This window comes from Cladophialophora psammophila (genome assembly GCF_000585535.1).
Source record: "Cladophialophora psammophila CBS 110553 chromosome Unknown aczJe-supercont1.12, whole genome shotgun sequence".
In the NCBI taxonomy this organism is placed as follows: domain Eukaryota; kingdom Fungi; phylum Ascomycota; class Eurotiomycetes; order Chaetothyriales; family Herpotrichiellaceae; genus Cladophialophora; species Cladophialophora psammophila.
Genome location: NW_006912933.1, coordinates 523,081 through 551,054, shown reverse-complemented (window position 1 = coordinate 551,054; position 27,974 = coordinate 523,081). Strand labels below are relative to the sequence as shown.

At 53.0% G+C, this 27,974-nt stretch overlaps 8 protein-coding genes across 8 annotated transcripts; 6 read left to right on the top strand and 2 right to left on the bottom strand.

Annotated features, from left to right (window-relative positions):
* Window positions 1-308: 308 nt before the first annotated feature.
* Window positions 309-1,252, top strand: A1O5_07867 (uncharacterized protein; the record flags this gene model as incomplete). Its single annotated transcript, XM_007748455.1, has 3 exons — window positions 309-877; window positions 925-1,153; window positions 1,211-1,252. The coding sequence occupies 3 exons, from the start codon at window positions 309-311 to the stop codon at window positions 1,250-1,252; spliced, it is 840 nt and encodes a 279-aa protein (XP_007746645.1).
* Window positions 1,253-3,053: 1,801 nt separating this feature from the next.
* Window positions 3,054-4,525, top strand: A1O5_07866 (uncharacterized protein; the record flags this gene model as incomplete). Its single annotated transcript, XM_007748454.1, has 2 exons — window positions 3,054-3,710; window positions 3,764-4,525. The coding sequence occupies 2 exons, from the start codon at window positions 3,054-3,056 to the stop codon at window positions 4,523-4,525; spliced, it is 1,419 nt and encodes a 472-aa protein (XP_007746644.1).
* A 1,083-nt stretch (window positions 4,526-5,608) lies between these two features.
* Window positions 5,609-7,222, top strand: A1O5_07865 (uncharacterized protein; the record flags this gene model as incomplete). Its single annotated transcript, XM_007748453.1, has 1 exon — window positions 5,609-7,222. The coding sequence occupies one exon, from the start codon at window positions 5,609-5,611 to the stop codon at window positions 7,220-7,222; it is 1,614 nt and encodes a 537-aa protein (XP_007746643.1).
* Window positions 7,223-7,618: 396 nt separating this feature from the next.
* Window positions 7,619-8,740, top strand: A1O5_07864 (uncharacterized protein; the record flags this gene model as incomplete). The annotated part of the gene is made up of 1 exon (XM_007748452.1): window positions 7,619-8,740. The coding sequence occupies one exon, from the start codon at window positions 7,619-7,621 to the stop codon at window positions 8,738-8,740; it is 1,122 nt and encodes a 373-aa protein (XP_007746642.1).
* An 848-nt stretch (window positions 8,741-9,588) lies between these two features.
* A1O5_07863 (aspartate aminotransferase) lies at window positions 9,589-10,994 on the top strand (the record flags this gene model as incomplete). Its single annotated transcript, XM_007748451.1, has 3 exons — window positions 9,589-9,780; window positions 9,846-9,977; window positions 10,053-10,994. The coding sequence occupies 3 exons, from the start codon at window positions 9,589-9,591 to the stop codon at window positions 10,992-10,994; spliced, it is 1,266 nt and encodes a 421-aa protein (XP_007746641.1).
* Window positions 10,995-12,036: 1,042 nt separating this feature from the next.
* A1O5_07862 (uncharacterized protein) lies at window positions 12,037-12,855 on the bottom strand (the record flags this gene model as incomplete). Its single annotated transcript, XM_007748450.1, has 1 exon — window positions 12,037-12,855. One exon carries the CDS (start codon window positions 12,853-12,855, stop codon window positions 12,037-12,039), a length of 819 nt encoding a protein of 272 aa, XP_007746640.1.
* A 3,181-nt stretch (window positions 12,856-16,036) lies between these two features.
* Window positions 16,037-18,907, top strand: A1O5_07861 (uncharacterized protein; the record flags this gene model as incomplete). The annotated part of the gene is made up of 1 exon (XM_007748449.1): window positions 16,037-18,907. One exon carries the CDS (start codon window positions 16,037-16,039, stop codon window positions 18,905-18,907), a length of 2,871 nt encoding a protein of 956 aa, XP_007746639.1.
* A 5,410-nt stretch (window positions 18,908-24,317) lies between these two features.
* On the bottom strand, window positions 24,318-26,965 carry A1O5_07860 (uncharacterized protein; the record flags this gene model as incomplete). Its single annotated transcript, XM_007748448.1, has 2 exons — window positions 24,318-25,998; window positions 26,046-26,965. The coding sequence occupies 2 exons, from the start codon at window positions 26,963-26,965 to the stop codon at window positions 24,318-24,320; spliced, it is 2,601 nt and encodes an 866-aa protein (XP_007746638.1).
* Between the last annotated feature and the right edge of the window lie 1,009 nt (window positions 26,966-27,974).

Sequence of the window (27,974 nt, the reverse complement as noted above, 5' to 3'; positions counted from 1 at the left end):
GAGGTTCGGCGTTCATGTTCGAAAACGCGCCTCCCCCAAAAAAATACAGGAGGCATTGGAGCTTCACCCACTCCCTACTCAGTCCCCAGTACCTCGTACCCAGTAACTGGCTTCTGCTCTCTCATCCTTCATATCTCATCTTCGCAATAAGTACCGAGTATTCCATCCACATTCTCTTTCTTTGTCCTCTGTAATATAAGTTTGTCGCCTTTTGCCTGCGCCAGGTCATCAGCAGTTGTTGCTGTAGATCTTATTCGTTTGAGAACTCTGCTAAATTTACTCCCCCTCTGCCGCCGCAGCTCCAGGAAATGTCGCCAGTTACTGGATTGCCTCTCAAAGCTTTGAGTGCATCTGCGTCTACCCGGCTCTCGAACTCCTGGATCGCCCTCTACCGCTCGTTTCCAGAGACTGCGCTATCGACTTCTCGGTCGCTGCGTACCGCCCTGCCGCGTTCTATCTTCACACAATCTTCAGCTCGACTGACTGGGGCCGTAGCAGCCACAGATCAACAACCAAAGACAACATCACCTCCTCAAGCGACGCCGGCGGACCCTAAACGCCATTCTTTCGACAACCTTGAAGACCAGCCGTTGACTTTACAAGAAGATGACCCCTCACGGGTGGATTGGACAAGGTCTTTTCACGGGCTCTCCGTGGAACCATTTTCCAAAGAGGCTGCGGACACACTGCAGGCGCCTATAGCTCCTGAGGACATCGAGATCAAGCCGGATGGCATCATTTATCTCCCCGAGATCAAATATAGACGGATTCTGAACAAGGCCTTTGGCCCTGGCGGCTGGGGATTGGCTCCAAGAGGCGAGACGATTGTCACGGAGAAGTCTGTGACGCGAGAATATGCATTGCTGGCGCACGGAAGGTGAGCGGACTTGAACCAGCATTCCATACAGGCTAACTCGCAGGCAGACTGGTTTCGATTGCGCGCGGGGAGCAAGATTACTTCTCGAAAGAGGGTATACCAACCGCTGTCGAAGGCTGTAAATCCAACGCAATGATGCGGTGTTGCAAAGATCTCGGCGTAGCTAGTGAGCTCTGGGACCCACGCTTTGTGCGCAAGTTCAAGGCAGAGCATACGCGGGAAGTCTTCGTCGAGCACCAAGGCACAAGGAGGAAGACCAAGATTCACTTGCGAAAGGTGGGGGTTGACCTTGCTCAGATACCTGGCTTCTCTGCTGACATTTGTCCTTCCTAGGGCGATCCTGTTCCCTACCCTTACGCCGAACTGAAGAAATGAGGTTGCATTAATAAGGTTCCATTGCGATGTCCCAAACCGTGTCCTAAACTATCCAGTGGAAACCTGGCCGTATCCTTCGAGGTCAAATGATCTCGGAGAGGACCCTTCGACAGTTCCACATCTTGGGTGCTCAAGCTCAACGTCTTGACCAGCTGACCTCCGTGGGCCAACAGTTGTCGCTTCGACAATATTCGGACCAGGGCATCAAGCAAACCACTCGACAGCATGACAATCTTGACGGCGGAAATCAGGGCGATCGAAATACAGGGCCGCAAATTCCAGGGTACAAGAAGGAGAGGACTAGCTGATGAGGAAGGAACAAGCAGACACTACTGCACAACCGACTGACCATGGGCTCGTTGGGCGAGCGAGCCTCTGGCCCAGGTCAGTTGGAGTGGCTCTGTACAGCAGATTGACGAGAAGCCCTCTGGAAAAGGAGGTCGCCTTCATCATTTGCGCTCCTGGCCCGGCAGGCGGCGGTTGGTGAGTGCGAAGGAAAAGGAAGGCGAAGGTCGCAATGATCGACAAATGTTGAATAAAATCGAATGGCCATTGACCTCATCCATCTCAACCCTGCCGCGAGTTTCCATTGCCCCCCCGGGTCATGTAGCTTGCCGTTCTGGAGTCTATGAAAACCAAGGAATCCACATGTACGTCGTATGGCTTGCAGAAGACTGCTCGATGATAGGATTGCCCGGTAGCAGTTTGACCTGGTTCCTCAGAAGCAACTGTGTGAGGTTGTGAACCAGCCCGGGACTGACTAGACTAGTCTTGGTCTCGCTTTCTGCCAGCGATCCTTCATCACGCGCATTAGCACAAGTTGGTGCCTCGAGTCTGCCGAAGACTGCTTCTACAAGTAGAAATTCACGGAGTAGTTGTAAGCAGCCAACATCGGCAAGACGGAACGGCAGAGTCTCAGTCATCCGTTGCACGAGGCATCTGGTGGTGTCTCCTGCCGGTCGCTGTACTTAGCCTGTATCGTCCTTTCTGATCGGGCAAAGGTGCCCCCTTGTCATCAGTGACGCCTTCTGAACTCCCCGCGAAACAGCCAAGTCAGTGCCTACCTAGGCACAGGACCGAGTACTGGGTAGGCGGCGGGAACATCCCCTCGTCTCCCGAAAGTTACTACGAGAGATGGATCATGATGGTCCATCAGCAACAGCCGCTCTCCACCGGGCACCTTCTCATCTGATTACCAGTCGTCGGTAGTGATTGGTGACGGCTTCCTCCTCAGCAAGTGGCCCAGCCTCTCAGTTTCGAGGTTGCTCCACCCTTCTGGCCCTTCCAGCTCCTGGCTCGCCGTCTTCATCCTTCTGCCCCGCTTGCCCTCGCCTCAATTTGAACATTTCAGCTTAGCAGTATTCAGTTCTCTAGACAAGGCCAAGATACCAAGAATGTTCACAGCCCGCTCCCTGAAGATACTTCAACACCAGCCATGAAGTCCTCCTGCTCCCCTTTGACTTCTGACCTGATGCAGCTGCATGCTGGCTGATCGGCGACGACCCCTCAAACTCCCTGGTACCTAACCGCTCGAAACCCTCCCTCAGCGCTCAGAGACCGTGAAAATCCAGGCAGAAAAGAACACGCGACAGACCCATAAGGGTGACCGAAGGTCTAGACTCCCCCTAGATGAGGAAAGTGGCACTGCTTCCACGATCCATCCACAGAGTGACTGCTTGTTCTTTGACATCCAGCTGATTCCATCTTACCGTCGGCCCGCGTGTTCCTCATTTGCTATCATATTTTTTGCTGTCCCGAGCACACCTCAGGCTTTACCCCGCGTCACCCTCGCGCCTTAAATATGGCCACCGCCACAGCGCACGAACCCACCTCTTCGCCAAACCCACCAGAAGAAGAGAAGGAGCTTAAATTCGGCGAGGCGTGGAAAGGCGCGGCCAAAGCCCCTCAGAGGCCGAGACTCGTTGACCAGACTAATGGTGGAAGACGCAAGTCGTCAGTCCAGTTCCACACAGCAGATGCAGAAGATACCATAAGAAGAGAAAGCGTCGTTCAAGGCTCACGAATCTCCTTGCCTCAAAGAAAAATGTCGTCCCCCCCCCCTCCCACTCACTACCAACGCGGCGTCTCCTTTGACACCATCGACAACCGAGATGCGTCTACTGAAGCTTTCACGTTGCAATACAAGCATTGCGATTTCGCTGCCACTTCACGGACTCGCACTTTTCTGTGTGGGACTGATGCGAAAGACTACTCTGAATATGCCTTGGAGTGGATGATGGACGAATTGGTCGACGACGGCGATGAGATTGTCTGTCTTCGAGTCATCGAGAAAGACTCCAAGACTGTCCATGACACCCCGTATGACCGAGATAAATATCGCACAGAGGCAAAACGGTTGTTGGACAGTGTCATGCTGAAAAACAGCTCAGAGGAGAAGGCAATTAGCATCATTATGGAATTGGCTGTGGGTAAAGTGCAGGAAATCTTCCAGCGCATGGTAGGCAACTCAGCATTTACATCTTCATATGTCGGCATGCTGACTTGAATTAGATTCAACTGTACGAACCTGCGGCGCTAGTTGTGGGAACGAGAGGACGAAACTTGGGCGGTATGCAAGGCCTACTGCCGGGGTCGGTCTCTAAGTATTGCCTGCAGCAATCACCTGTTCCGGTCATTGTCGTGCGGCCGAGCTCCAAACGACTGAAAAAGAAGAAGAAACGGCAAATGGAGAGTGGCCGCAGTCTCTACAGCAGCATGCTCGAGCGGGCCCAACACGCTGGAGGTAGCCACGTGTTTGAAAGCGCCAGCCATAGTTCAATATCTATGGAAGCTACACAGAAAGAGGCTGATGCTGTTGCAAAGGCTATTGGCCCTCCACGGCGGGGCATATTGAAAGGCACGTACGGCGGACCGCTTGCCCGAGTCACATCGGTCAGAAGTGATGTGACGTCTGATGATGATTCACCGGAACGGAGCTTCGCCCTGCCCATAGGATATTTGAGCACTGAAAGTGCCCCAAGAGCCGATATCGCCATGAACAGTCCAAGCATTGCCGCCTTGGTGGAGGACTGGGATGACAATGAGACTACGCCGACCGAACGTGCAAGATCACCCAATCCCCCTCCAAAGCGGTCCGAGCACCGCGAGAGTGACGCGGCAATTTCTGATACAGAAGACATACGCCTACTAGTGCCCAGGATTGTCGAAGAGCGTCGCCCGTCTGTCAGGGAGACGACGCCTTGGTTGGCAGACATCCTCCGCGACAAACCACAAAGGCGGTCATACAGCCACGGTCGATCACCTTCCCGATAATAATTGGTCATTTTGACATCGGAGGAGCCTGGCAATCGGGAGTCGACCATCTTTCGCGATCTTTGAGAAATATATCCTCGCCTTGTTTTATCCAGCAACATCCCGGCAGGGCGTTTCAAACGACGGACGGGGACAAACCCAGAGCCACGGCTTCCTAGGATCGTGCACCAGCGGTGCTGCAAAAGCGGCTTCCTCACCCTCTATTGTGAGGGAGACGGCGAGGCTGATAGATGGAATCAACCCGTGATCGACACACGGAGTGTACCTGCCCGCAACAAGTACGATGATATTGTGTGGTGCGGGCCCGGTAGTTGACTTGACGGCCCTCATGCTGGCGAAGGTCGGATGTCGGTCGGAGTCGAACGAGAGGGGATCCCATCAAGCACACCTTTCTGGGAAGAGGTGACGTTTTTGCGGCGTCCGGGAACCATTGACTGGAGCCCCTGAATGTGTCTGAGAAGTCTGACGAAGGCTTTTGGCAGGGAACTACACTGAGAGACTGTACGGAGAGGCCTTCTGACGTATTGACTCGGCTGCAACGATAGAAGTTGGACTGGATAGAAATGTGTATTGTCTAGATGCATTTGTGAGGCAGCAGCATTATACGGATGCATGTACCAAATACAAGTACTATTGTGATTAGTACCCTGTACGAGGTACCTCGTAGCTTTCCCAGGTGACCCTGTACTCGGTACTTGGCTCCGAGTAGTCAGGACACTTCGGTCCTCCTTGGTCTACGGTACTTAGACTGGTGACGCGGCGCGTTGCGGCGGGCCCCTTGGCGGCCATTATTGACGCCTAGTGAGCCTAAACCGCCTCGCGGCGTGACTCGACACATTCTTGAGCGGGAAGGAACCAACCATGGTCCATGATGGCGGGGCTCTTCCTTAAGGCCAATCGATAACAAAATTATAATAACCTGCCCCGGCTGGATCCCTTGCGTACCCTGTACAGGTCTTGCACGTCCGCCGTTGCCATGTCCGACTTCGACTGCCACAGTTCTACCATCCTTTGAGGGTTGTCCGAGTGAGACCATGTATTCAGCACACCGGTCTGTCGTCTCTCAAGATCGGACTGGCCAAAATGCTGCCCGTCAGCGCTGACGACGACTGTGATGAGTGCACTCCGGACTATCTGCACTCCCCTCGTTTCACGACCAAGGCGGCATTCTCGACAATTCCCTTCCTCGCCACGTTCGCAGTCCTAACCTTCGTCGCCTACCGCAAGGTCTACCCTCTCCTGTCACAATCCTCCTCCAAAACATCAGATGGCAGTGTGAAAAGCCTTCCTCGACCCGTCACGGCGGCCGCGCCCGAGTCTGCCGCTCAGCAACTCGCCCGCCGCGTCGCAGCAATCACGTTTGCCTCCACAATAGCTCTGTCTGCAGTCTTGACCGAGTTACTTTTGTGTGAAATATCCAATTCATTCAACCCTACCGCGAGGAGCGTCTCCCTACAGATAACCGTCGTGAGTTTACTGGGCCTTCTGGTAGTCGCCATTCCGCTACTGGGAATATCTTCTGTGGTGTCAAAGTCCGGGTACAAGTTTCGCGGCGAGAAAAAGAGTCGGGCTCATCTCGCGTGGGTGCTGGAGTTTGCTGGGTATAGCGCTTTTCTGTTCGGATTCTGGGCGATTGGGGCGCTCCTGCCAGAAGCACCTAGTTTTACCGACAGCATGACCCGGCCGGACGGTCTCTTTCAGGCGTGCTTGGACAGATTGGGTATTACTGGCGTCTCCTTGATGGCTCTTCTGTCGGGGTTCGCCTCGGTGAGTGCCATTTGGCAGAGCTTTGGGCCTAAGGTCAAAGTCGTCGCCGACACGGACATTACCCGGAAACAGGCCGGACTAGACGCGACCATGGATATGATTGCCGAGAAGAAAGAGAGGCTGAGATTGATGGAGGGGATGGCCCCTGAAAGTCCCATTCAGAGCTTTTGGAGCCGGACAGTGGGCGTCGTGCGCAAGAACACGTTCGATCAACAAAAGGATCTGCTCGAGATGGAGGCCTCGGGGCTCGAGACCATGGCCTCTTCGTTGGAAACTTCGCTCTCGATTCTTCGGGCACGACGGGCAAATCAACTCCGGGCAACGACAGCCGTGGGGCGACTATCTCTGGCATTTTCCCACATATTCGCCTGTTATTGTGTGTACCGGATATGCACTACCACGATTAATATTGGCCGCCGTATCCTCTCATCTGGACCTGCCACTTCTTCCGATACTGACCCCGTCACCTATACGATTGCTCTCTTTGCCCGCCACGTCTATCCCTCCCTGGATCAGGCGTCGTGGGCACAGCAGATCTCATTCTTGCTCTCAGGGGCGATGCTACTAGCTTCATTCTCAGCAGTCACACAGACTTTTCATCTTTTCGCTCGATTCATGCCCACGGTCTTACATGCAACCAAAACCAATTTCGCCCTCCTGATCAGCCAAATCAGCGGAATGTACGTCATCAGCTCTGCATTGATGCTTCGGGGCATGATGCCGAAAGAAGTCGGTGGCGTCATCAACAGCGCACTGGGGGCGGGGCTGCTGGAGCCCGCCTGGGTCCAGCGATGGTTCGATGGGTTTTTCATGCTGGCTGTGGTTGCGACAGGCGTTGGAATCTTCTTGGGTAGGCAAATATCTGGCACGGCGACCTGGGAAGACGATACTGGCTGGGATCTAGCGATGGAACTGGGCAAAGAATCCTGAATCCATAGGTTTCTTAGCCGTTGTGCATGAATCAGTGACGGGTTTAGATTTTGTACTATATGGCCTTGAATTGAGACAGGAACGGTTGCATTCAGCAATAATTTCAATTACACCGATTGAATCTAGGCCATGCAGGCCGTTACATGAGGAATAAGCCTCACTCTTTCCGTTCCAGATGTCGACGGTGTGTTAATAAGACTACTTAGCACTCTGGGGATTTCATTCATGCGGTCGAACCGGCTCAGCCTCGTTAGTTCCTCGCCCAGCCTTGTTCTGTTGGAGAAGCTGGGGCTACTACGAGGTAGGCTTTGCGGAGTCGTGAGGTGTTCGGTAGCAAATAGTTCTCTGGCCACTTTTTCCCCCGGACACTGTGTCGACGTCAACTAAACAGCTGCAATGACTGATCTCACAGTAACTTTGTCTGACATCCTGGTTCAGAAACACTCCTCCAAGACACTGGGCCAGAACGGAGAGCTTGTGGGCAAGCTAGATTCGTTTCTGCGAGAAGCATACCAAATTAACAGATCCATCTCGTCCCTCTTGGGTTATTTGCGCGCCATCCGCACCCCGTATCTCTCGACTGCTCCGCCTCCTCGCCATCGAAAACATTCAGGAGCTGAGCAGCGTTCTACCTTTTCCCACATACCGGATCGAGATGTACCAGAACATCTCACCGATGCGCAGCGAGAAGCCATCGATACCGAGACGTCCTCGGTCCTTCGCGACATCAACAACAAGATAACGAATCTCACGTCGGCGGTTAACCTACAACAGGAGACTGCGAGCAAAGTCCTCGAAAGAAAATATGGGAGAGCCAACGGATTCCTCTGGCGATGGGCGGCGGGCGACGGTAACACGCCCGACGCAGGCAAATCACAAGAACAAATAGACGAAGAAGGGCGACTGAGAACGACTAAGATGTTTAGGGATGGCGTATTGTGGTATCTGAACAGATTCCTCAAGGACGTTATAACGGCCCAGCAGGAGATGGTTGAGAAACGACTGGAGCGGGAACAGCAAAAGCAAATGAGTATACTCTACAACCCACGAAATAAGGGCGTACGGGCCAGTCGCGATGCAGAGACGGTCGCAGCAAACGGCAGTCTGGAGACGATTCCCCCGGCTCAAGATCTACGCGGTCACGACGAGTATAAGCCCTGGATTGACTCTTCGCAGGGCGGAGTGGAAGAAGAACTCTCACCCGAACAACTCCAACTGTTCGAGGAGGAAAACCGAGGGATATTCGAGCATTTCAACGACCAACTCGCCAAAGTGACGCAGGTGGAGAAGTCGCTGATGGAAATCGGCAGTCTGCAGCAGACGCTGGTGGGACATTTGAGTGTCCAGGGCGAGATGATCGATACATTGGTTCAGGATGCGTCCAATACGGATGAGAATGTGCGCAAGGGAAATCGAGAGTTGAAGAGGGCCAGCGAGAGGGGGGGTACGGCGAGGTTGGTGTTCTACGCGACAGTGGGCTTCTGTTCGTTTCTGGTGGTGTGGGACTTGATATTCTGATTCTACAGTACTTGGGAAAAAAGGACAAGGCTGGCGCCAGGAAGAAAAGGAGCTGCGTGAGCAGATACGACATGGACATTGACTGCCTCCAGTACCACCTGTTGACTGAATGTGTTCTTGTTGTACTCGGTCCTATTTTGCGCCGCTACGAATCCCATCGCCGTCGACCAGCAACAAAAGTAGACCTCCCCAGCTTCATCTAGGTCGGCGGCGAGAGACACCACTCATACGTGACATCAGATGCTCTTTTGGCAGGGAAAAGCAACACTTGTCCAGCATGTGAGGATCAGGAAAGCAAGTCATGGCATGGTGAACAGGGGGGAAATCGAGACCTGCCGATTGGACTCTTGAGTGCATCCCTGGGCGAGCTGGGGATGAACTAGCAAGTAATTGGAGTCGAGCTTCGGTGTTGGAGATGTAGCATGTCCATCTGACCTGAAGCCGATTTTTATTTTTTTTTTCTGATTGATCACTGAATGACCATGCCTTTGGTCCCTTGTTCCGGTAGAGGGGTCTACGAGGTACTTACTGGGTAGTCTCTGGTCCCTGGAACCGACATCATCGCACTAGTCTCGTGCGTGGCAGGGTATTTGGTAGTGGTATATCGTGCATCCGCCCGTCCTAAAGGATGAAGTTCCGCAACGCCCTTTCGTGCCCTTCGTGCCCTTTCCCCAAGACGTTCCCTCTCCGTCACTCCACGCTTGAATAAATCCCTAGACATGCCCTCACCCTCACCGCCAAAACCCAAATCTTCTGACTCTTCTTTCCCCTCAACCTCGTCTTCCTCTTCCTATTCCTCTTCGCAAACCAACGCTTCCGCCCGACTAACTCAGATCAAGAATCACACAATGGGTTCCGTGTCAACCGATACGGCCCCGACTCTGTTCGACGCCAATGTCGTCCCCCAGGCTCCTGAGGACCCTCTGTTTGGGTTGATGGCGGCTTACCGAAGAGATCCTTTTGACAAGAAGGTTGATCTGGGCATTGGCGCATACAGGGACAACAATGCGAAACCCTGGGTGTTGCCTGTCGTCAAGAAGGTGCGCTATCCATGATGCTCGGCCACGTCGAGGACATGCGCGGAGCTCGACTAACCCTCAGCCAGGCCGATGAGATCCTCCGGAACGATCCTAACCTCAACCACGAGTACCTCCCCATCGCTGGTCTCCCAGAGTTCACTTCAGCGGCGCAGAAACTCATCCTTGGTGGAGACAGCCCCGCGATCCGAGAAGGACGGGTATGCACTTTCAACCAATTCCACTTCTTTCTCACCTTTGGGACTTTTGACTGACATACAATCTATTTCTTGCAGGCCTGCAGTCTCCAGACTATCTCAGGAACGGGCGCCGTCCATCTGGGCGGCCTCTTCCTCGCCAAATTCCTCCCCAAACCCACACCCGCCATCTACCTATCCAACCCGACATGGGCCAACCACAACCAAATCTTCACCAATGTCCACCTCCCGATCAAGTCCTACCCCTACTTCTCCTCCAAAACAAAAATGCTCGACTGCGAAGGTCTGCTTTCTGCCTTGAAATCTACGCCTGAAGGAAGCATCATTCTACTGCACGCTTGCGCACACAACCCCACTGGTGTCGACCCAACGCCGGACCAATGGAAGCAGATTGCCCAAGTCATGCGCGAGCGCAAACTATTTCCTTTCTTCGACTGCGCGTATCAGGGCTTCGCCTCGGGGGACCTGGCACAGGATAACTTTTCGATCCGCTATTTCGTGGAGCAGGGCTTCGAGTTGATCATTGCTCAATCCTTCGCGAAGAATTTTGGTCTGTATGGTGAAAGAGCGGGCGCATTCCATTTCGTGGCAGCTCCTGGGGCCAACGCACAGGACGTGGCCAAGCGTGTCTCCTCCCAACTTGCCATACTGCAGCGCTCCGAGATCTCCAATCCGCCCGCATACGGCGCACGTATCGCCTCCCTCGTCCTGAACGACCCGCAACTCTTCAAAGAATGGGAACACGATCTGCGCACCATGTCCGGGCGCATCATTGAGATGCGGAAATCTCTCAAAGCCGAGCTCGACCGGTTGGGCACTCCTGGCAACTGGGATCACATTACGAGTCAAATCGGCATGTTCAGTTTCACAGGCATCACCGAGAAGCAGGTGTTGGCCATCAGGGAGAAGTGGCATGTATACATGACCAAGAATGGCCGGATCAGTATGGCTGGGTTGAACACGGGCAACGTACACTACTTTGCACAGGCTCTAGATGATGTAGTGAGGCACGTGCAATGAAAGTCATCATCGAACGGCAAGGGAAGGGAAGGAATTCCCCCCAAAAAAGAAGGATGATGATGATGATGTTCATGGGTCAGGTAATATGAGATGGCTCCGGAGCAGAGCAGGAGGAGGCGGAGGAGCAGCCACAGCTGAGCTTGATCTTGCACCAAGGCGTTGAAGACGTCCAGGACGGTTGCGATGGGATGATGTTTTCTCGATATTTTCCCTTTCCCCCGAAAGGCACATACAAGAGCTGGACATGCATTGCATGCGTGGAGAAAAGGGCCAACCAAAAAGGGCAAGGAAAAGTTACAAGGTATCTATCGCGGATCTCCAACTACCCTTTGTTTTTAATTTTCTCTCTCCCCCCCCCCCCTCTCTGCCAATTTGTAAACAAATGAACGCAACATCAACATCAACCGATCGAGCGAAAAGAATGAAAGAAGTCCTCAATGCCGAAATTCCACCCCACAAAAAGAGGTGAATGGATTGTGTAAAAAAAGAAAGAAGCTGCAGAAGAAGAGAAGAAGGGAAGGGGAAGCTGCAGTCTCGATTCCATTTTCCTCCCCTTTTGTGCCGTTTTCGTTTTTCTCCCCTTGTCACTTTCCATACCTATCGGACTGCATGCTTGTACGTGTATGCTGAAAAACAAATTGCATTTCATTCCATTTCATCCCATCCCATCCCATCGCATTCCCAACAGCCTGTGCACTCTGCCCTACCCTGGCCTGATCAATTAGGTACATAGTGAGTACACAGGGAGGTTCGATAGGGATACGACTGGGCCGCTTTTTTGTACCCATACTCCCCTGGTTCTCCTTGTACTGTCCGAAGAGGTAGGGGGCTACAAGGGGGCTTATGGGGCCTTCCCTCTGGGTGGGGCTCTTCCGTCCCTATGTGTCGTTGCACAGCTCCTGGACTGCCTTTTTGTTTGTTTGTTTGGTCCAGGCCGATCTGTGCTCCTCTCTGTTGAAAGGACCTCTATATAAGGGGGAGGGTGATGGAAAGAAAGAAAAGAATGTGACCTGTTGTTCTGGTTTGCCAGAACGCGGTCTCTTCAATCGCTCAAATGCGCATCGAATATCATTGCCCATGCCTTGACACCCTCGGCGCTGTCTCCTGCGGCGGGCCACCCCAGGGCATCGACCGAGCCCTTCCCCACTACAATCTCCTCGACGACCCGGAATCCGAAATGTATATACAGCCGCACTGCTTGCGGGGTGGTGGCTTCTAGCCACGCGGGCACCCCTTCTGCCTTGGCGCGCTCGAGAAAGGGTGTCATCACCGCCTTGATGCTCCCTTGGACGCGTTGTTTTGCGGGGTTGCGGGCCAGGAACGAGAGGTGGTAGAACGGTCGCAGTTGGCGTTCTTGGGTGTTGTCCTGGCTGTGGTGGTCGGAGCTGGATTCAGATACTGAAGCTGCTGGTGAATTGGAGTTTGATTCCTCCGCATTGGCATTGGCAGATGTAGCGTTTGAGACGGCCGGCACAGCGAGATACTTTGCCTTGGCGGCCTTGACTCTGTCTCGCCATTCGCTCAGGAGCGGACCGGGCTGAGCTTTTGAGTCAATGAACGGCTTGCCCTGGTACGTGGGAGTCTCCCACAACGCTATGGCAGACCAATCGCCCGCGTGCACCAGTTCAGCGCCCGAGGCCGCGCTCTCGAGTATCCCGCGGGAGAAATGTCGTTCTCGCCGAGCAGCGTCAACCAGCGGCGATGGATAGGGCGGCGGCGTCTTGTCGATATCCACTATGAATGCCGTTGTGAGGGCTGTGCTGGAAAAGGCCGCCGTGATGATGGAGATGAAGGTGGCGATGTCGGTTTGGGAGTCCGTGGCGACGGGGACGCAGGCTTGAGGCGACGTTGAAGTAGACATGTCTGATTTCCAGATTCAACTGTCTGCCTGATATTGCAACGGATGTCTGTAGTGGGTTTTCGAGTTTCTTGGTCGCTGTGATTTGTCGCCGTGACACTATTTGGTTTGTGGTGGTTGGTATTGTTTCGGACCGGATTCCGAAAATCAATCCCTTACTGAAGCCCTGAGAGGTCCTGAGGAGGTGAATGAGTTGGACCAATGCCACCTAAGAACGCAAGTAAGGAAAAGACACAACAGAAGAAAACAAAGAATGAATGTAAGGGTAAAAGGACCGGAAGAGGGAGGAATTGTTGCGGTGAGCGTGTGTAGCAACAAAGGATCACGAGGCTAGTGATAACATCAAGTTGTGTAAGAAGCGGAATGCATTGGCTGCGTGGAAACAAGAAAAAAAGGAAAATGCTTCCTGATGCCTCCCGGTGGTAAGCGAGCGAGGGCGGACTCCTTCCTCCCTCAACATTCTTCTATGCAGTGGCACCAGGTCATTTTTTGCGTGTTTCCGCCCTGTGACGAATTGATGCCGTTCAATGCTACGTTTGGGACCCAATGGGTGACATAGGATGGGGTAAGAGAAATCAAAGCATTCGTTCATGCTCTCGCCCGGTCCGCGTGAGGCCGCGGGCTTTTTTCTAGACAGGAACATGTTGGATGACTACCAAGGAACAGAGAAGAGAGTATTGGTCCGAAGGGCGTGTCACGAGGACTCATTTACTGTTCAACAAAGGAATGTACTTCCCTACAAAAGTAGGTAACAAGAAGGGAGGGGGTGTTTTACTCCCAGGAGGGTGAGTTTGCCTATGTCATACGGAGAAGTATACAATGGACCAAAAGCAAGCTGCTGTTTTCGATAATATGTGCGAAAACACCCGAGTGCATATATGCACTTAACTATTCAATTCATTGACCAGCAATTATTTTGCCACCTTGAAAATACGTCCCTTGCCAGCCGCCGGAGAGAGACTTACCTTTTTCGGTTGTTGCACACAACCCCCCTCCTCGAGATCACGAGATGAAGAACATCAGCCACTGGATATACTTCTCCTTCTTAGCTTGTCGTTTGGCTCGCTCGGCTGCACGGGCCGCATCTTCCTGGTGGTCAGAATATCGTCTTGGAGGCTGGTATCCATTGGATCCAGACTCCCTGTGTCCTCCCTCAGAATATCGACGAGCACCCGCAGAGCCTGAAGCCCGAGAGCCCTCTTGATGGTGTGGTCGACGCTGTGGGTACGACACCTGGCCCAGTTCTTGCTGAGGTGGTGCCTGTGATCCTCGTCGTGAAGGACGTTCTTCGTACCCTGAACGAGATCCCCCACGTTGACGGCCATGCACTTCCCGTCGAGGGTCGCGTTCCTCATATCGAGGCGGCGCTCGCTCTTGTCGAGAAGCAGCAGATGGCTGTTGCGAACGGCCTGGGGTCTTTTCCCTGACCAACCATTTTCTTCCATTGGCATCGGTGAACTTTCGAACCGTGGGCTTCGCTGCTTGGAAAGGCATTTTGCATACACCACCGAGAAGTTCTGGAGAAAAGTGGCTATTTGCAGTGTTGTGAGTTGACGTGTACTTACCTTGGTTTGCCTGAAGTTGGCAGCTTGCTTTGGTGATCTATTAGCCATGGACCCGGCCATTTATAGTCTTGGGTTCCTTCAACAACCAAGGTCAAAGAGCAGCAGACAAGCGGCAGAACAAAACCAAATTGTTACCACAAAGCAGGTCTTTGTGGCATAAAGAACGATTGATTGATGAGGCAACAACTGCTGTCTGTGACGCGATCCTGAAAGACCGTCCAAGCTCCATTGTGCACGCTCATAACCTAGAGCCTCCGCGAGCCTAGGTCTTGTTGAACAGTCAAACAAAGTGAAATGTGACTTGAGAGAATCCTCTGATGATACATTTCTCGTGCACTGTGCAGGGGAAAGGAATTGCCAGGTGCTCAACATGGCCATCGCAAATGTAATCTCGGAAGAGCCAATGACACGGCAATGAGCCTCTCACCTCGCTTACCAGTATCGTCAATCACATGCTGGGGAGCTCGGACCTTTTCTTAATCACTTCTTGCACGGCCTGGTGGCTTTGTGAGACCTCTAGAAGCGTATACCCCACATCTCGAGTCGATGGTCTGTTGGACACAGCCCCATTGCACTGAGCCAGCTGGAAAATTCCATGTATTTCTGTACTTCTCAGTTGTACGAGGTACCTGGATTTGTTGGGCCACCACAGTGGGTAACGACTGCATGGAGCCGGAGCTGTTTCATAACTTGTATCAGACTCAAGCCAAATCAGCCATGGCGCAAGCCACAACCGCAGTCTTTCCTCTTTCTGGGGCCCGCGTTCGTTTGCAAGCGGGCCATTGATGGGATATTGATGGGGCCTTGGGCCATGGAAGGGCCCTGGATGGGTCATTGACGAGGGGACTTGCAGGTCTCGCCGAAGTGGCTGCTTAGAGGGACCATGTTCCTGGCGAAAAAAAAAAAAAACTTCTCCAATCCCGGCAAATGAGGGCCACAGGAATCTCGGAATCTCACCTTTTTTCGCCCATTTCCCCTCAATTCTCGACCAGGGGACCCGTGTTTACGAAACAAGAGCTTTCGTCATGCAATCCAAAAGGGAGCACAAATGGAGAGGAGAGAGAAAAAAAAAATATGGTCCTCCTGCACGCATTGGTGGCAGTGAGTGGCTTCTGGGGCGCGCGATCGAATACCTACTTTCTTGGTGATAGGAAAGGCGCAGGTACTGGGTACCCAGTACATAGCACCGATCGAGTACATAGCAGCTCTCATCGCGTCTCGATTCATGGTTCCCTCACTTTCTACTGGGTATCTTTCCATGCTTCAATCCCTTTTCATTTGCACTCGCTTGACTTTTCTAGACTACCATCTTCCTGTTTCTTGGTATTTGAGGGTGGTCGCTGTCCCTGTAACCACCCTTGTTGATCTTGTACAAACACAAACATTTCTTATTCCTCCTTTCTCAGATCGCCCTCACTTGTACCCCGGTTCCCCTTTGTCTTGAAACCGGCTCAATCTCTAGCACACGTCGTCCGTTCCTCTCAGGTAGAGTACGCGTACAGTCTGCTTCAGATCTTCATTCACTTTATCGCGTCACAAATATCCGACCCAAATACTGCCGATATTGCCCACATTCTTTCACTTCCACCTCGACTCTTCGAGTGGCATAGCTTGGCGGCATGTCACAAAAAGGTCACTACAAGAGGTTTTCGAAGGAGGGATTTCAACCTCTTACCCATCAGCCATCTGGGGACATGGCGAACCCTCACGACGTTACGATTGATATCCCATTGACCAAGGTCAGCACCTCTGGCAGCGCCACTGGTGCCCGCAAGGCCGATGCACTCTCTCCCTCGCGTTCCCAGTACAATGCAGAATTCTCGGAAAAAATGGATGAGAACCAAGGTCACCACTTTCACAGAGGCCCAGCAGGCAGGAGAAGAAGGTTGCAAGATCGAGGACAGCAGAACCAGGACAAGGAAGACGGCACGTTGAACGCAGTGGGCAGATTCTATAAGAAAGTGTACAATTTCTCTGTGCTGACCCGCTATTTCATCTATGTTGCTCCCCTTGCTTTGGCAATTGCGGTTCCCATCATTGTCGGAGCCACAGTCGCGCCTCGGGCACGCATCGGCGGCGTCAAGATCTTATGGTTCTTTACCTGGGTCGAGGTGGTCTGGGTATCGCTCTGGGCCTCGAAACTGGTCTCTCATTTCTTACCATTTCTCTTTCAGTTCATTTGCGGAGTGGCCAGCCCAGGCACAAGAAAATACGCTCTGGTTCTCAGTTCACTCGAGATCCCCCTCTCCCTGGTTGGCTGGGCTGTTACATCTTTGGCGACGTTCGTTCCTATCATGACACTAAATCCCGATCAGAGGTCACGTGGAGAGACCGGCCTCAAATCCTGGGAATCTGTCGTCAAGAACATTCTCTTCGCCTGCGTCTTCTCCACGTTGCTCTTGCTCGGGGAAAAGGTGCTCATTCAGCTCCTCTCTATCAGCTACCACCGCAAGCAGTTCGATGAAAAGATCAAAGACTCGAAGCGGAACATTCATCTGGTTGGCTTGCTTTACGAGGCTTCTCGCAAGCTCTTCCCGGAATACTGTCGGGAATTTGCCGAAGAAGATTACCTCATCAACGATGTGCTGGACTTGGGGGAGCGCAGCAATCGCAACAGCCTGTTACCTGCGCACAAACGATCTGGCTCGGCAACTCCTATGAAATTGATTCACAATGTCGCACGGGTGGGGGACAAGGTCACAGCAGCGTTTGGAAATGTCGCCCAGGAAATCACCGGCAAAAAGGTTTTCAACCCCACTGCATCTCACTCCATCGTGGTGCACGCTCTAGAGAAGAAACACTCTGCAGAAGCCCTTGCTCGGCGCCTGTGGATGTCTTTTGTCCTCGAAGGGAAGGATGCCCTCAGCATCGACGACATCATCGACGTTCTTGGCCATGATCGAGAGCAAGAAGCTCACGAAGCCTTTGAAATCTTGGACGTGGATTGCAACGGAGACATCTCGCTCGAGGAGATGATACTTCGAATCACCGAATTCGGACGAGAGCGTCAATCTATCGCGAGCAGCATGCATGATGTCGACCAAGCCATCAATGTCCTCGACAATCTACTGTGCACAGTCGTCTTTATCGGTGTCATATTCATCTTCGTCGCCTGGCTCAATCGGAATTTCACCACCACACTTGCCACAGCAGGCACTGCTCTCCTCTCAATGTCCTTTGTCTTCGCAACCACTGCCCAAGAGGTCCTCGGGTCTTGTATCTTCTTATTTGTCAAGCATCCGTTCGACGTAGGTGATAGAGTCGACGTTACCGACACCCAATACGTGGTGGAACGCATGTCTCTTCTTTATACTGTGTTCCGGCGGGTCAAAGATCACAAGCGAACTCAAGTTCCCAACATCATCCTTAATTCTCTCTGGATCGACAATGTGTCCCGCAGCAAAGCTATGCGCGAACAGGTTCAACTCTATGTCAGTTTCGACACCACGTTTGAAGATATCGATTTGCTCAAGAAGGAAATGACCAACTTTGTCCGAGACAAAGACAACGCACGCGACTTCCAACCGGATATTGACATCGAGGTCACCGGCCTGGCCGAAATGAACAAGATGGAACTTAGAATAGAGATCCGGCATAAATCTAACTGGGCAAACGAGGCCGTCCGAGCAGCGAGAAGAAACAAATTTATGTGCGCCCTTGTTATGGCCGTGCGGAAAGTTCCACTTTATGGACCTGGTGGTGCCGGTCCTGCTGCCGGTGACAAGGCTAACCCGACGTACTCCGTCGCGATCAGCGATGACGTTGCAAAAAAGAACAAGGAAGAATTTGATGAGAACCTGGATAAGAAAAGACTCGTTCCCGTATTGGAGAAGAATAGGCCTCACATTGACTTGTCAAAAGCAAAATCAAGTGGTTACCTTAGCCCATCGACTGGAACGGAGCTTACGGAAGCAGCAGCAGTCGACCATTTGGTGAGGCGCAAGGTGGCCGTTGACCCTGAAGAGGTTGTCGACCATGAGCGAGAGCTTCAGATGAATAGGCATCGCTCAAATGACGTTGAAGAAGTGCGAGACATTCTCAGACGCGAATCCACCAGGGGTCGGCGACGAGCAGCGCGCCATAGTGGTCTCTCGATACCAAGTACCGAGAACGCAGCAGGATCGCGGACGATCCCGACTATTCCCGATGCGTCACCACCAGAGCCAGTGACCGCGACTACCTCAACGCCAGTCAGAGTCAGCTACTTCGAGGATACCCCTCAACCAGACCCAGTCCTTCCAGTTGCACCGCATGCTTGGACGACAGTAACACCGCTGGACTACAACGCAACACCTCCGCAATCGATCCCGCCACCTTCCCCCCAGATGTCACAGGGGTCGGGCTCTACAAGTCCATCTCGTTATGTACCCGGCAACGCCTTCTCCCAGAGAGCCTATGCCATATCGCAAGTACCACGAATGCCAGTGCCAGGAATGCCCGAAATGAAGAGAAACTTGCAGACGCAGAATCCGTCCTCTCCACCAAAATGATGTAGCGGGAAAATTTCGGACTTTCAGATGATACGATGAATACCACAAGAGTGATCCCAGATCCGGGCCTCTATCTAATGAAATACAACACAGGTCTGCATGTGTGGATGCAGCACCGAGCTATGATTCGGCTGACATGGTAGATCCAGTAAGCTAGAAGGTTTAGAATCATCTATACGATAGATAGTGCTATGCTGTTTTGACGACGACAAGACAAAGAGATAGGAAAGGAATCACTCAGCATGCATTCAATCCGAAAAGCAATGACTTTCTTCTAACTTGGACATATTATAATGAGCCGACTTAGGAATACAGGAGATGTGTCTAACCCAGTGCCAGCAAAGGGGAGAGTGCTGAAGTGCGATGAAGAAGCATCCCGTCCATGCCGTGGACTCGCATGCTATGTACCGTGCTCCGTATCAATATCTCACAAAGACTCCTGCAACAAGTCTCGAGCGACTACTGCCACTCCCGCTTGCGCTTGCACTGCCACTGCCACTACCACTACCACTACCACTTCCACTACCACTACCACTACCACTACCACTGCCACTGCCACTGCCACTGCCACTGCCGACGCCACTTCCTGTTCGATCGTCTTTTTTGTCGTCGCCTTTGGGGGCCTCTGAGCCTTGCCGAGGAGTGCTTGCAGAGCTGCTGGGGCTTGTTCTCGATATGTCAGGTCGGCGATCATTGGGCGATGCGCTCGCTCTTGAGTGGTAATAGTCGCCTGGATAACTCATTTCTCGCTCTTTTCCTTTGGCTTCCTCTTGAGATGGTTGGTCGTCGTCGATTTCCTTAGGACTTCCACTTGGCGACTGATCTTCGGCCCAGGCGCTTGTCACCGGATCTATCTCCTCCCCTTCTTTTGTGAAATCGTACAAAGTGGGCTCGTCCGGGGGTGCAGGACTTCTTCGGGGAGGGTCTTCTAGGTCAAAGCTGATTGACAAGGGTTCCTTGAGGGGCGAATCTGATGGTGACCCTTGTGCGTGCTCTTCTAATGTCGACTGATCGCGTGATGTAGAGGTAGTCGATGGCCTTTTGTCCATAATCATGCAGAAAGAAAGCTGAAGAGGTCTCAGTGAGACTTCTGAAAGGGGACAGAGCAACTCTGGTCCAGTATCTCGAGGGGCGATATATACCAGCAGAAACAGTGATGCCTTACGACATGCACACCCAACGAGCCCTTGCTACCAGGGCCTGAGAACCAATAAGTCCAGCATCCGACGTGTGTGGTTTGTCGCCAGGGGCACAGCCTCGTTCAATGCAGCAAAAGGACGACTTGTCGTATCCGGTGCGTATCAGGAGAGGGTGTGGTTGATCAGTACACCTGTCCCTATTCCACGAGATACCTCTTCTTGCCTGGTGGCTTCACTTCCCAAAAGTTCCAAACGCCAGCAAGAGGGACTAACACATAATTATAGCCCTGAATCTGCAAGCACAGTTAAGAATATCCTGGAGGGACCCTACTGCAACAGGGCATAATACTATGAGCAGCACTCTGGGACGAAGCAAATGCGCATCAGCCAAGGGACAAAGTCCTCGAATCTCTAAACCTTCTCCCAGGGTCCTCTGTCTTTTGGTCATGCCGAACAATTGGCGTTACATCGCAACGGCGGGCAAGTAACTTAATGGAACAGAATCAGGACAATCAATGGCTCAATCAACAATGTCGACTCATAAACACAATCCACCGACCCTGGCCTGCGTCATGACCGAACCCCCTGGACAAGGCCTGTGGCTCCCTGGTCCATCTCGACGCACGGGGATTGGCGAGCGACGACACGACGACCGAAAAAGGCTGGTCGGAAGGCTGTTTAGCTCTTTAGCCCCCTAAACGGCGCCGCCTTGTTCGGCCATATGGATTAACAAAGCAAGCAGCTCTGGACACTTCCAATTACACCCGCGGGCCCGATGTTTCGCGAGCTACCCGACCATCAATCGCGAGAGATTTTTATTTCGCTGCCTACAAAAGCCTTTGCCTTGATGCCTTGAGTCAGATGACCCCCACGGAAAGAATGCTTGCTCATTTGTCGACGACCGCGGTATTGTACCACAGCCACAATTATGAGCAATGCCTGAGAGATATCCTAGACGAGCTGAGACGCCCAGATTGACTTCATCCAGTTCGGTCCCGGACGCCCAGAACGTCGCGGGTCTAAGCAGCCAGGCAAAAGGAATGGGCGTAACCTCGATTTCCAATCTACATACCGAGTCCTGTGGTGCATACTGACCACCCCTGGATGACTGTCAATCCATTTCTCGTCGGCGTGCGCATCGCGTGTCTGCCTGGTTCGCCTACATGCCTCCCACCCAGTTAGCCAGGGCCACCAGGGCCTTCTCTGCACCTATTCGGGTTAGGTTGCGCCATCTTGCTGCAGTGGTGAGTCCACAGACTTGGACTTGGTAGGCGGGAAACTCCCTCTGCCTGCAAAGGGGACACACGAGGTCCGGCACAGTGAATCCGGATGTTTCCTGCATGAAACGAACGATGTGGATGAGCCACGTGCCGTCACCCGTCCCGGTTTGTTTACGCACCATTCATTACTCGTACTTGGTCGAACAATGTCTGCCTTGCCGGTCCCAAAAATCGCTCGTCTCCAAAAGTTACAAGTCAGGATTGGGGAAATGAGAAAGGACACGGCTGATCATCCTACGCGAAATGCACCTCTCTGGGATTAGTTCCTTGAAGCCACGGCTGGGACAAGTCGCCCACAAACTCTGTACCATCGTGGTACCCCACGGAATCCGGTTAATGATCGAGCATCACGACAGCCCTCGTGTCCAACTCTAAACGACCCCTTCCCACCCGTATCACTCTGACTAAGTCCCCGGCAGTCGAACTCACCGGCAACGCACGATGGAGTCCATCCATTCACATGGAGACTTAAGCGAGGCCCCTCTTCAATCTGGGAAGGCCTGACTCCACCGAGATGAAGCCACTTCCAAAAATACTGCGAGAAGTTGCAACATTCGCCAACCTCCGATCCTCGCCCACGGCGGATATCTTGGCCGACTTCATCGTCTGTACACCGGGAATGCTGTTGCCTGTACTCGGTGCACTGTATGTATAGGGCACTTCGGCCCTTCCGAGCGCCATGTTCTTTCACAGCCAGCGGAGTTCGGCCGTTACTTGGAAGACTCGACGTTGCTGGGTGGCGAATGCTCTATCTCGGGGGAGGGGATTTTTGAACGGCTTTGGAGGAGACGGAATTCCCCTGTAGCTCTGAATGTTGCTGCAGCCATCATCTGCCGTCACCACCATCTGTTCCCCTGTCCTCCTGCCAGGCTATACCTCTTCTGACTTTTGACATGTCTATGGAACTATTTTTAGGGCCAAGAGCTTTGGAACGTTCGCCATTCCTTCTCTCGCTCTACCATAAACGGACGGGACAATCGGTGCGTCAACACTTGCCGGTGTGACTGGCTCTATCGTCCATACTACATCGATACAGCGGAGAAAAAAATGGGGTACGTCTGCGCCCGGCGGCCTTCTGTATCGCCCTGGTTTGATGGGATATCCCCAAGGCTATTTCTCGACATATCATATGATGAACTTGGCAGTAAGCCTTACGGGGATTTACACTAGATCAAGCGATGCACTGTCCTTTCCACGCCGGGCCGACCAGAAGCATGTTTGCAGGTTGCAGTGACAGCCCGGTTGACTGCTTTAAGTGGCACCGTCCACGCGGGGGGCTAGGGATTTTTCTGCGGTCCAACAGATTCTTTCACGCATTTTCTATTTCGAGCCTCAATGTATTTTCTCACCACAACGTTCTAGGTAAGTCCACCTACACCCGAAGACGACAGCCCCCCGAGTCGAAGAGCTGCTTGACTTTCAAGGGACTCCATACTGCTCCTCGGTGGCAGCGTATGCCAGCAACGGGGTCTATCCAAGGTGCTCACCTAATCACATCCATATTCGGCGCAATTTTCGTCTCGAGACTGGATCAGAAATCGTCGCTGCTGCTCGTTGAACCCTCCGAGAAGCAGCAGTGGAAGAATCCGAGCACTGGACTATTGGATGTCATCCAAAACGTGACGGAGAGAGCAAAGACCAAGCCTGCAACCATCTTCAGTACCAATCGACCACAGAATCTCTCTTGTCGAAAAGAGGGCTTCCAAGATTTGCTCGCCCCTTTCACCGTCCACAAATGCCGTCTTCCCGACTCGCTTCCGATCAATGACGCGAACTCTGAGAAAAGCTGCTGCTCTGGACTTACGAGAACATAGCCTCCTGACTGCCTGACAATTCTAGGGCTGATCTGCTCGGTGCGCGATGGTGGCCACCCATGGAATTCGAGGAATTCGTCGTATCGTCGGCAACCCCCTTTTCTATTTCCAGCGCCAATCGTGGTTAAAAAAGTGCATACATACTTTTTGGTTATGGCTGGTAGCTCCACTCTGCCACTGTTCACACTTGCCGATTCCGTCCTATCCCATCCCATGCTGTGCTGGTGCTAGTCCTACATATGTCCTATATCCTGTCGTCACAGCCTTTTCCCCCACCTTTCCGTCACCACCGTCACTCTCTCCCTCCATCACCCGCGGGCCGCAGGAGCCCAAAAGGACTCCAACCATGTATTACCAAGTAGTACATGGTACATGGCATCTAGAATGCGCAGCGGCACGCAATCAATGCAGCAGGCTCCAGGACCCGTGACGGTGGCGAGCACGGCATACTGGGCAGACTTATGTGAATGGGGGTCGAGCAAGGAGTGAAGGAAGGTCGGAACCAAGGAAGGCATTCGACGCAAGAGAGAGAGGGAGGGTAAGGGACCGCGCCCAGAAACCCGCCGTAGATACCTATGTGCCTAGGGCCCCGGGGCTCAGCTCGGTGGATATAACAACCACGTCACCAACGCCAAAGCCGCCGCTGTCGTAGGAGCGACGATATACAATATACAACCGACCCTGGGAGGTTCGGATGTCGTGTTTAACGAAACTACATACATATGGATTCTCTAGGTTCTCGTATCCTTAAGACGTTAGGTGCTCTTCATCATGCTCTAGATTTAACGGGGATAACGGTGGCATCGTCCGGCTCATGCCAATGCCACCCCATGCACTATACTCCCCAACCCGTCTAGTCGAGTTACTTCCCCGAGTCTTCATTCATTGCAGTCATGCCCTCAACTTGTGCTCATACACTAACCAGGGACCTGGATACCCTGATCACGGTGCGGTTGTCATTGTTCATCAGAGTAAGAAAAGCCATCGACGCCATCAATGTCATCAACGCCACCGCTATGCTGAATGCCAGAAGAGTGATAATCCAGGACTCCCAAAAGCCAGGCACCGTGCCTCCTTTCCTGGAACCTAGAGACGCAGAAGTTCATACGGCACCACCACGGTCAATGTCTCTCACACAAGCCCGTCTCCGTTCGCCTCGGGCGTGCGGTCTCGGATCTCAGAAGTTTTCCATGAAAGCATTTCTGACAGTCCACATCCTGGCTCTCTTCCCATAAATATACATTGGAATCGCCGTAAGCATACAAGCAATCTGGATACCCCCAATCGCCAAGAAGGTGGTCTTGGGCCCGTCTTCCTCCAGCCAGTTCGCAAAGAACAGACTAAACACAAGCCCGTGAAAGATGTTCTTGCTGAAATTCAGCGTCACTAGCGCCTCGCCGGCATATTGTCTGTAGCTGTCAACGCAAAAGGTGATGGATGTGGTACTTCCCAAGGAGCAACCAAAGGAGATGATACCGAAGAAGATGGTGGGGACAATCCATGCATCTCGCTCTTGAGCAGACCATCCAAAACCCATGAGGCCGATCGCCGTGCTGATGGCAACCGGGATAGCCATGACGAGTCGAAATTCCGGTTCGTAGACGCCGCCGTTTTTGCGAGCCATGAAACGGATGATGATGTCGGAGACCCGACCCGCCACTGCTGTACCCAGAATGCCGCCGACAAATGGTGAAACGTATATCAACCCAGCTTGCAGAGCTGTAAAGTTGTACGTATCTCGGTTTCGGTAGATGTCAGAAATTGACTCGGATAGCACGATAAGCCAGCCAATCGACAAAGAGTATACCAACGACGCCCAAAGGACGCTCGGGTAAGTAAACAGGATGAAAGGCCGAAGTGCAACGAGGAACCAATTCGCTTTGCTCAACCTCCCGTTCCAGGGTCGAAGGGTCTCAATGTAAGATTTTGGTGGCGAATGCTTGAGATTGGTCGTGTAGCGGGCAATCTTGGGAGAAGCCACGCCGTCATTGACGCTCGTGGATATTGACTTTTCAAGACTGATGGGGGAACCAGGTAGTGTAATAGCCGTGTCGGATCTCGCCAGGTCTGGTTTTAGCTCTCGGGATGTGACGCTTTGCGATTCGGAAGCTGCGTGATGGTCGAGATAGTCATCGGTCCTTTCGAGCTCGACGTAGTATGGAGAATTGAGGTTATGCAGATATGGAACTGTGGGATCATCTTCAGAAAACCTTGTCTCGGCGCCTGCGCCGCTCGAAGGAGGCCTCAAACCTGGCGGTAAAATCATCGGCTTGCCGTTGTGGGTCCCGTCCCATGGTCTACTGAAGGAGCGAGGATCTGGCGAAGGCGGCAAAGGTAATCCTGAGGGCCTGAGCTTCTTTCGAGGAAGGGCAGCAGGTTCTGGTTGTGCGATCGATCCCACTTCTGCGGTGCTTCCTCGATTGAATTCCTCTGAGTGTTCCACATCATGTGCGCCGTCCGTTGCGGGTGCCGGATCCTGGGGGGTTTTCTCGTCCTGAGCATTGCCTTGATGTTTGGCTGGAGATTGTGGGTCAAAATGGTCTTTCACCTCTACTTCGTGTTCCTCGAGTTTGTCGTCTTCGATCTCGTCCTCAAATCTAGCGTGTGCGTTTTGCTCGTGCAGTCGGTGTTGTCTGGGGGTCATAGCTTTGTCGATAGCGGCTTGGAGGGCGTTGTTATCAATGGGCATATGTTCGGGGGCATTGGTTTTGTTCTGATGCAAAGGATGAAGAAGGTTAGACAGGCTCCGATGAACGGTTGGTCTCCTTGATTTTGGTCTCGGAGTCCGGTCCCAAAAAGTTTCGGGCACAAAGAGGAACAGAATAAGAAGGCTGAAGCCTGCTACAATCGCGACAACCCTAGCGGTATTAGCAGGATAAGCGCACACTTTGGGTCCGGAACTCACCAAAATACCCATCTCCATCCCTTGGCGTTAATGATGGCAGCGCTCACCAGGGGCACCAAGTTCTTCCCACCAAGAAGCAGAAGAGTGTATATGCCAACGCGAAACGCCCTCTCGTGTAGAAAAAAGATTTCGGCAATGGTGGCAGACGGCAAGCATTCCACAGGACTCACGGATATTCCCTGAAAGACCCTTGCGGTGGCCAATTGGGCGTAACTGGGCGCCAGAGCACACCAGACCAAAGTGAGAATGAACATCACTGCTGAAGCCAGATAGACGGGCCGTTTCCCAAACAGGATGGCAGTAGGCGAGAAGATGACACTACCGACTCCCATGCCCATCATGTACAAGCCCGTCGTCAGGGCGACACTAGAATACGAAACATGGAACGACTGGGAAACGTTATTGAAACCGGCGGCCAGAATAGGTGTCATACCGCCACCCAGCATGCAATAAAAGCCCAAAGAGAGAAGGGCGATATCGCGTCTCCATGCCGGCCAGTTGAGAGGATCGTTTAACGAGTCGTCCGGCTGCGGATCGAGGATCACTTGGCCGTCCTTTGTCCTCTTCTTAGATGCCAGCGAGAGACGCCGAGGGGACATAGGCTGAGCAGGCATGGAGGAACTGCTCCGCCGGCCACGCTGATATTCCAGCCCGAGAGGCTCATTTCGATTTGAGGACAGCAGCAAGACGGTGCCGGGCACTTCCTCGGTCTCCTTATCGTTCAGTATGCCCAAGGTCCATTTTTCTATCCTCGGCCTCGACTTTTCATTGTCCGATGAAGGGCTGCTCGACGACGGGCGCTTTGTGGAGCGTCTTCTCGAGGACCGGTCGGGGGAGGGGCGAGTGGCCGTCTGTTGGGCCGTGCTCTCATCTCGGCGGAGGGTAGAGCGACCACGGTCAGGAGGTGCATCTGCAGCCATAGGAAGGGTAGTTGGGAGAGCCGTCACAGAGGCCTCGAGGTGCCGGAGGGATTTAAACCGCTTCCATCAGAGCAGGGTGTCCAAGACTCAGAACAAGGAACGGGATGATGCAGGGTGAGTATGCGAGGCAATCAGCCGCTGATCAGGCACAAGAACAGAATGACACAGGACACCCCAAGTCTACAGGATTGAGGACGGAGCACGGAGCACTGAGCACTGGGGACAGAGGGTCATAGGAATGAACTGAGCACAGAGTAGTCGAGCATAAAAATAATCATGACAACGTGATGCTAAAGGAGAGCAGAGAGAGGGATAACGAGGGACGTTGGAAGAGCGGGATGGCAGGGATGAAGAAATGGCACGAGCCCAAAGCAGGAGTCGAAATACCGCTGAAGTCTTCCAGCGGATGCGGAAGGAAAGACGACACGAACGACGACACGAACGACGACTGCGACCGCCGCGCCTGGTGCTTGGGATCTTCTTGATCTTGCCTCTCCCCAGCAATCAAAGAAAAGGCAGCAGTCACGCCTCCAAAGGCACCTGGACACCACAAGGCCGCCGTCCCCCTGCCGAGTCGTTCACGTCGTTCTCGAGCAATGTGATTTCTCCCCATCCCCTTCAGACCATCACGTCACATTGCATGCCCTCTCCGTGGGATTCCCTGCACAACACATGAGCATGTGCCCTTCGACAGCACAGCTAAGCTACTGGCCTGAATCCTTCCGCTAATCAATCAACGGATATGCATATAATTAATGCAAGACGATAGCCTTGGCTCCGTGAGGGCCCTTCAAGTGACCAGCTGACCGGCTCTAGCTGTGCCAGTCCGTCGTCCTCATTGACATCTTTTGTACGTACCACTGCTGCTTTGGGACTGGAATCCTCCCATTCACGTCCTGTCTTCCCAAGGCAGTCCACATGAACATCAGATGACTCGACGTGTGGTCTAGGCATAGCATTGTCTTCCGGAACAGAGGCCGGAAGCCTTTCTCATCCACTCTAAGGCTGG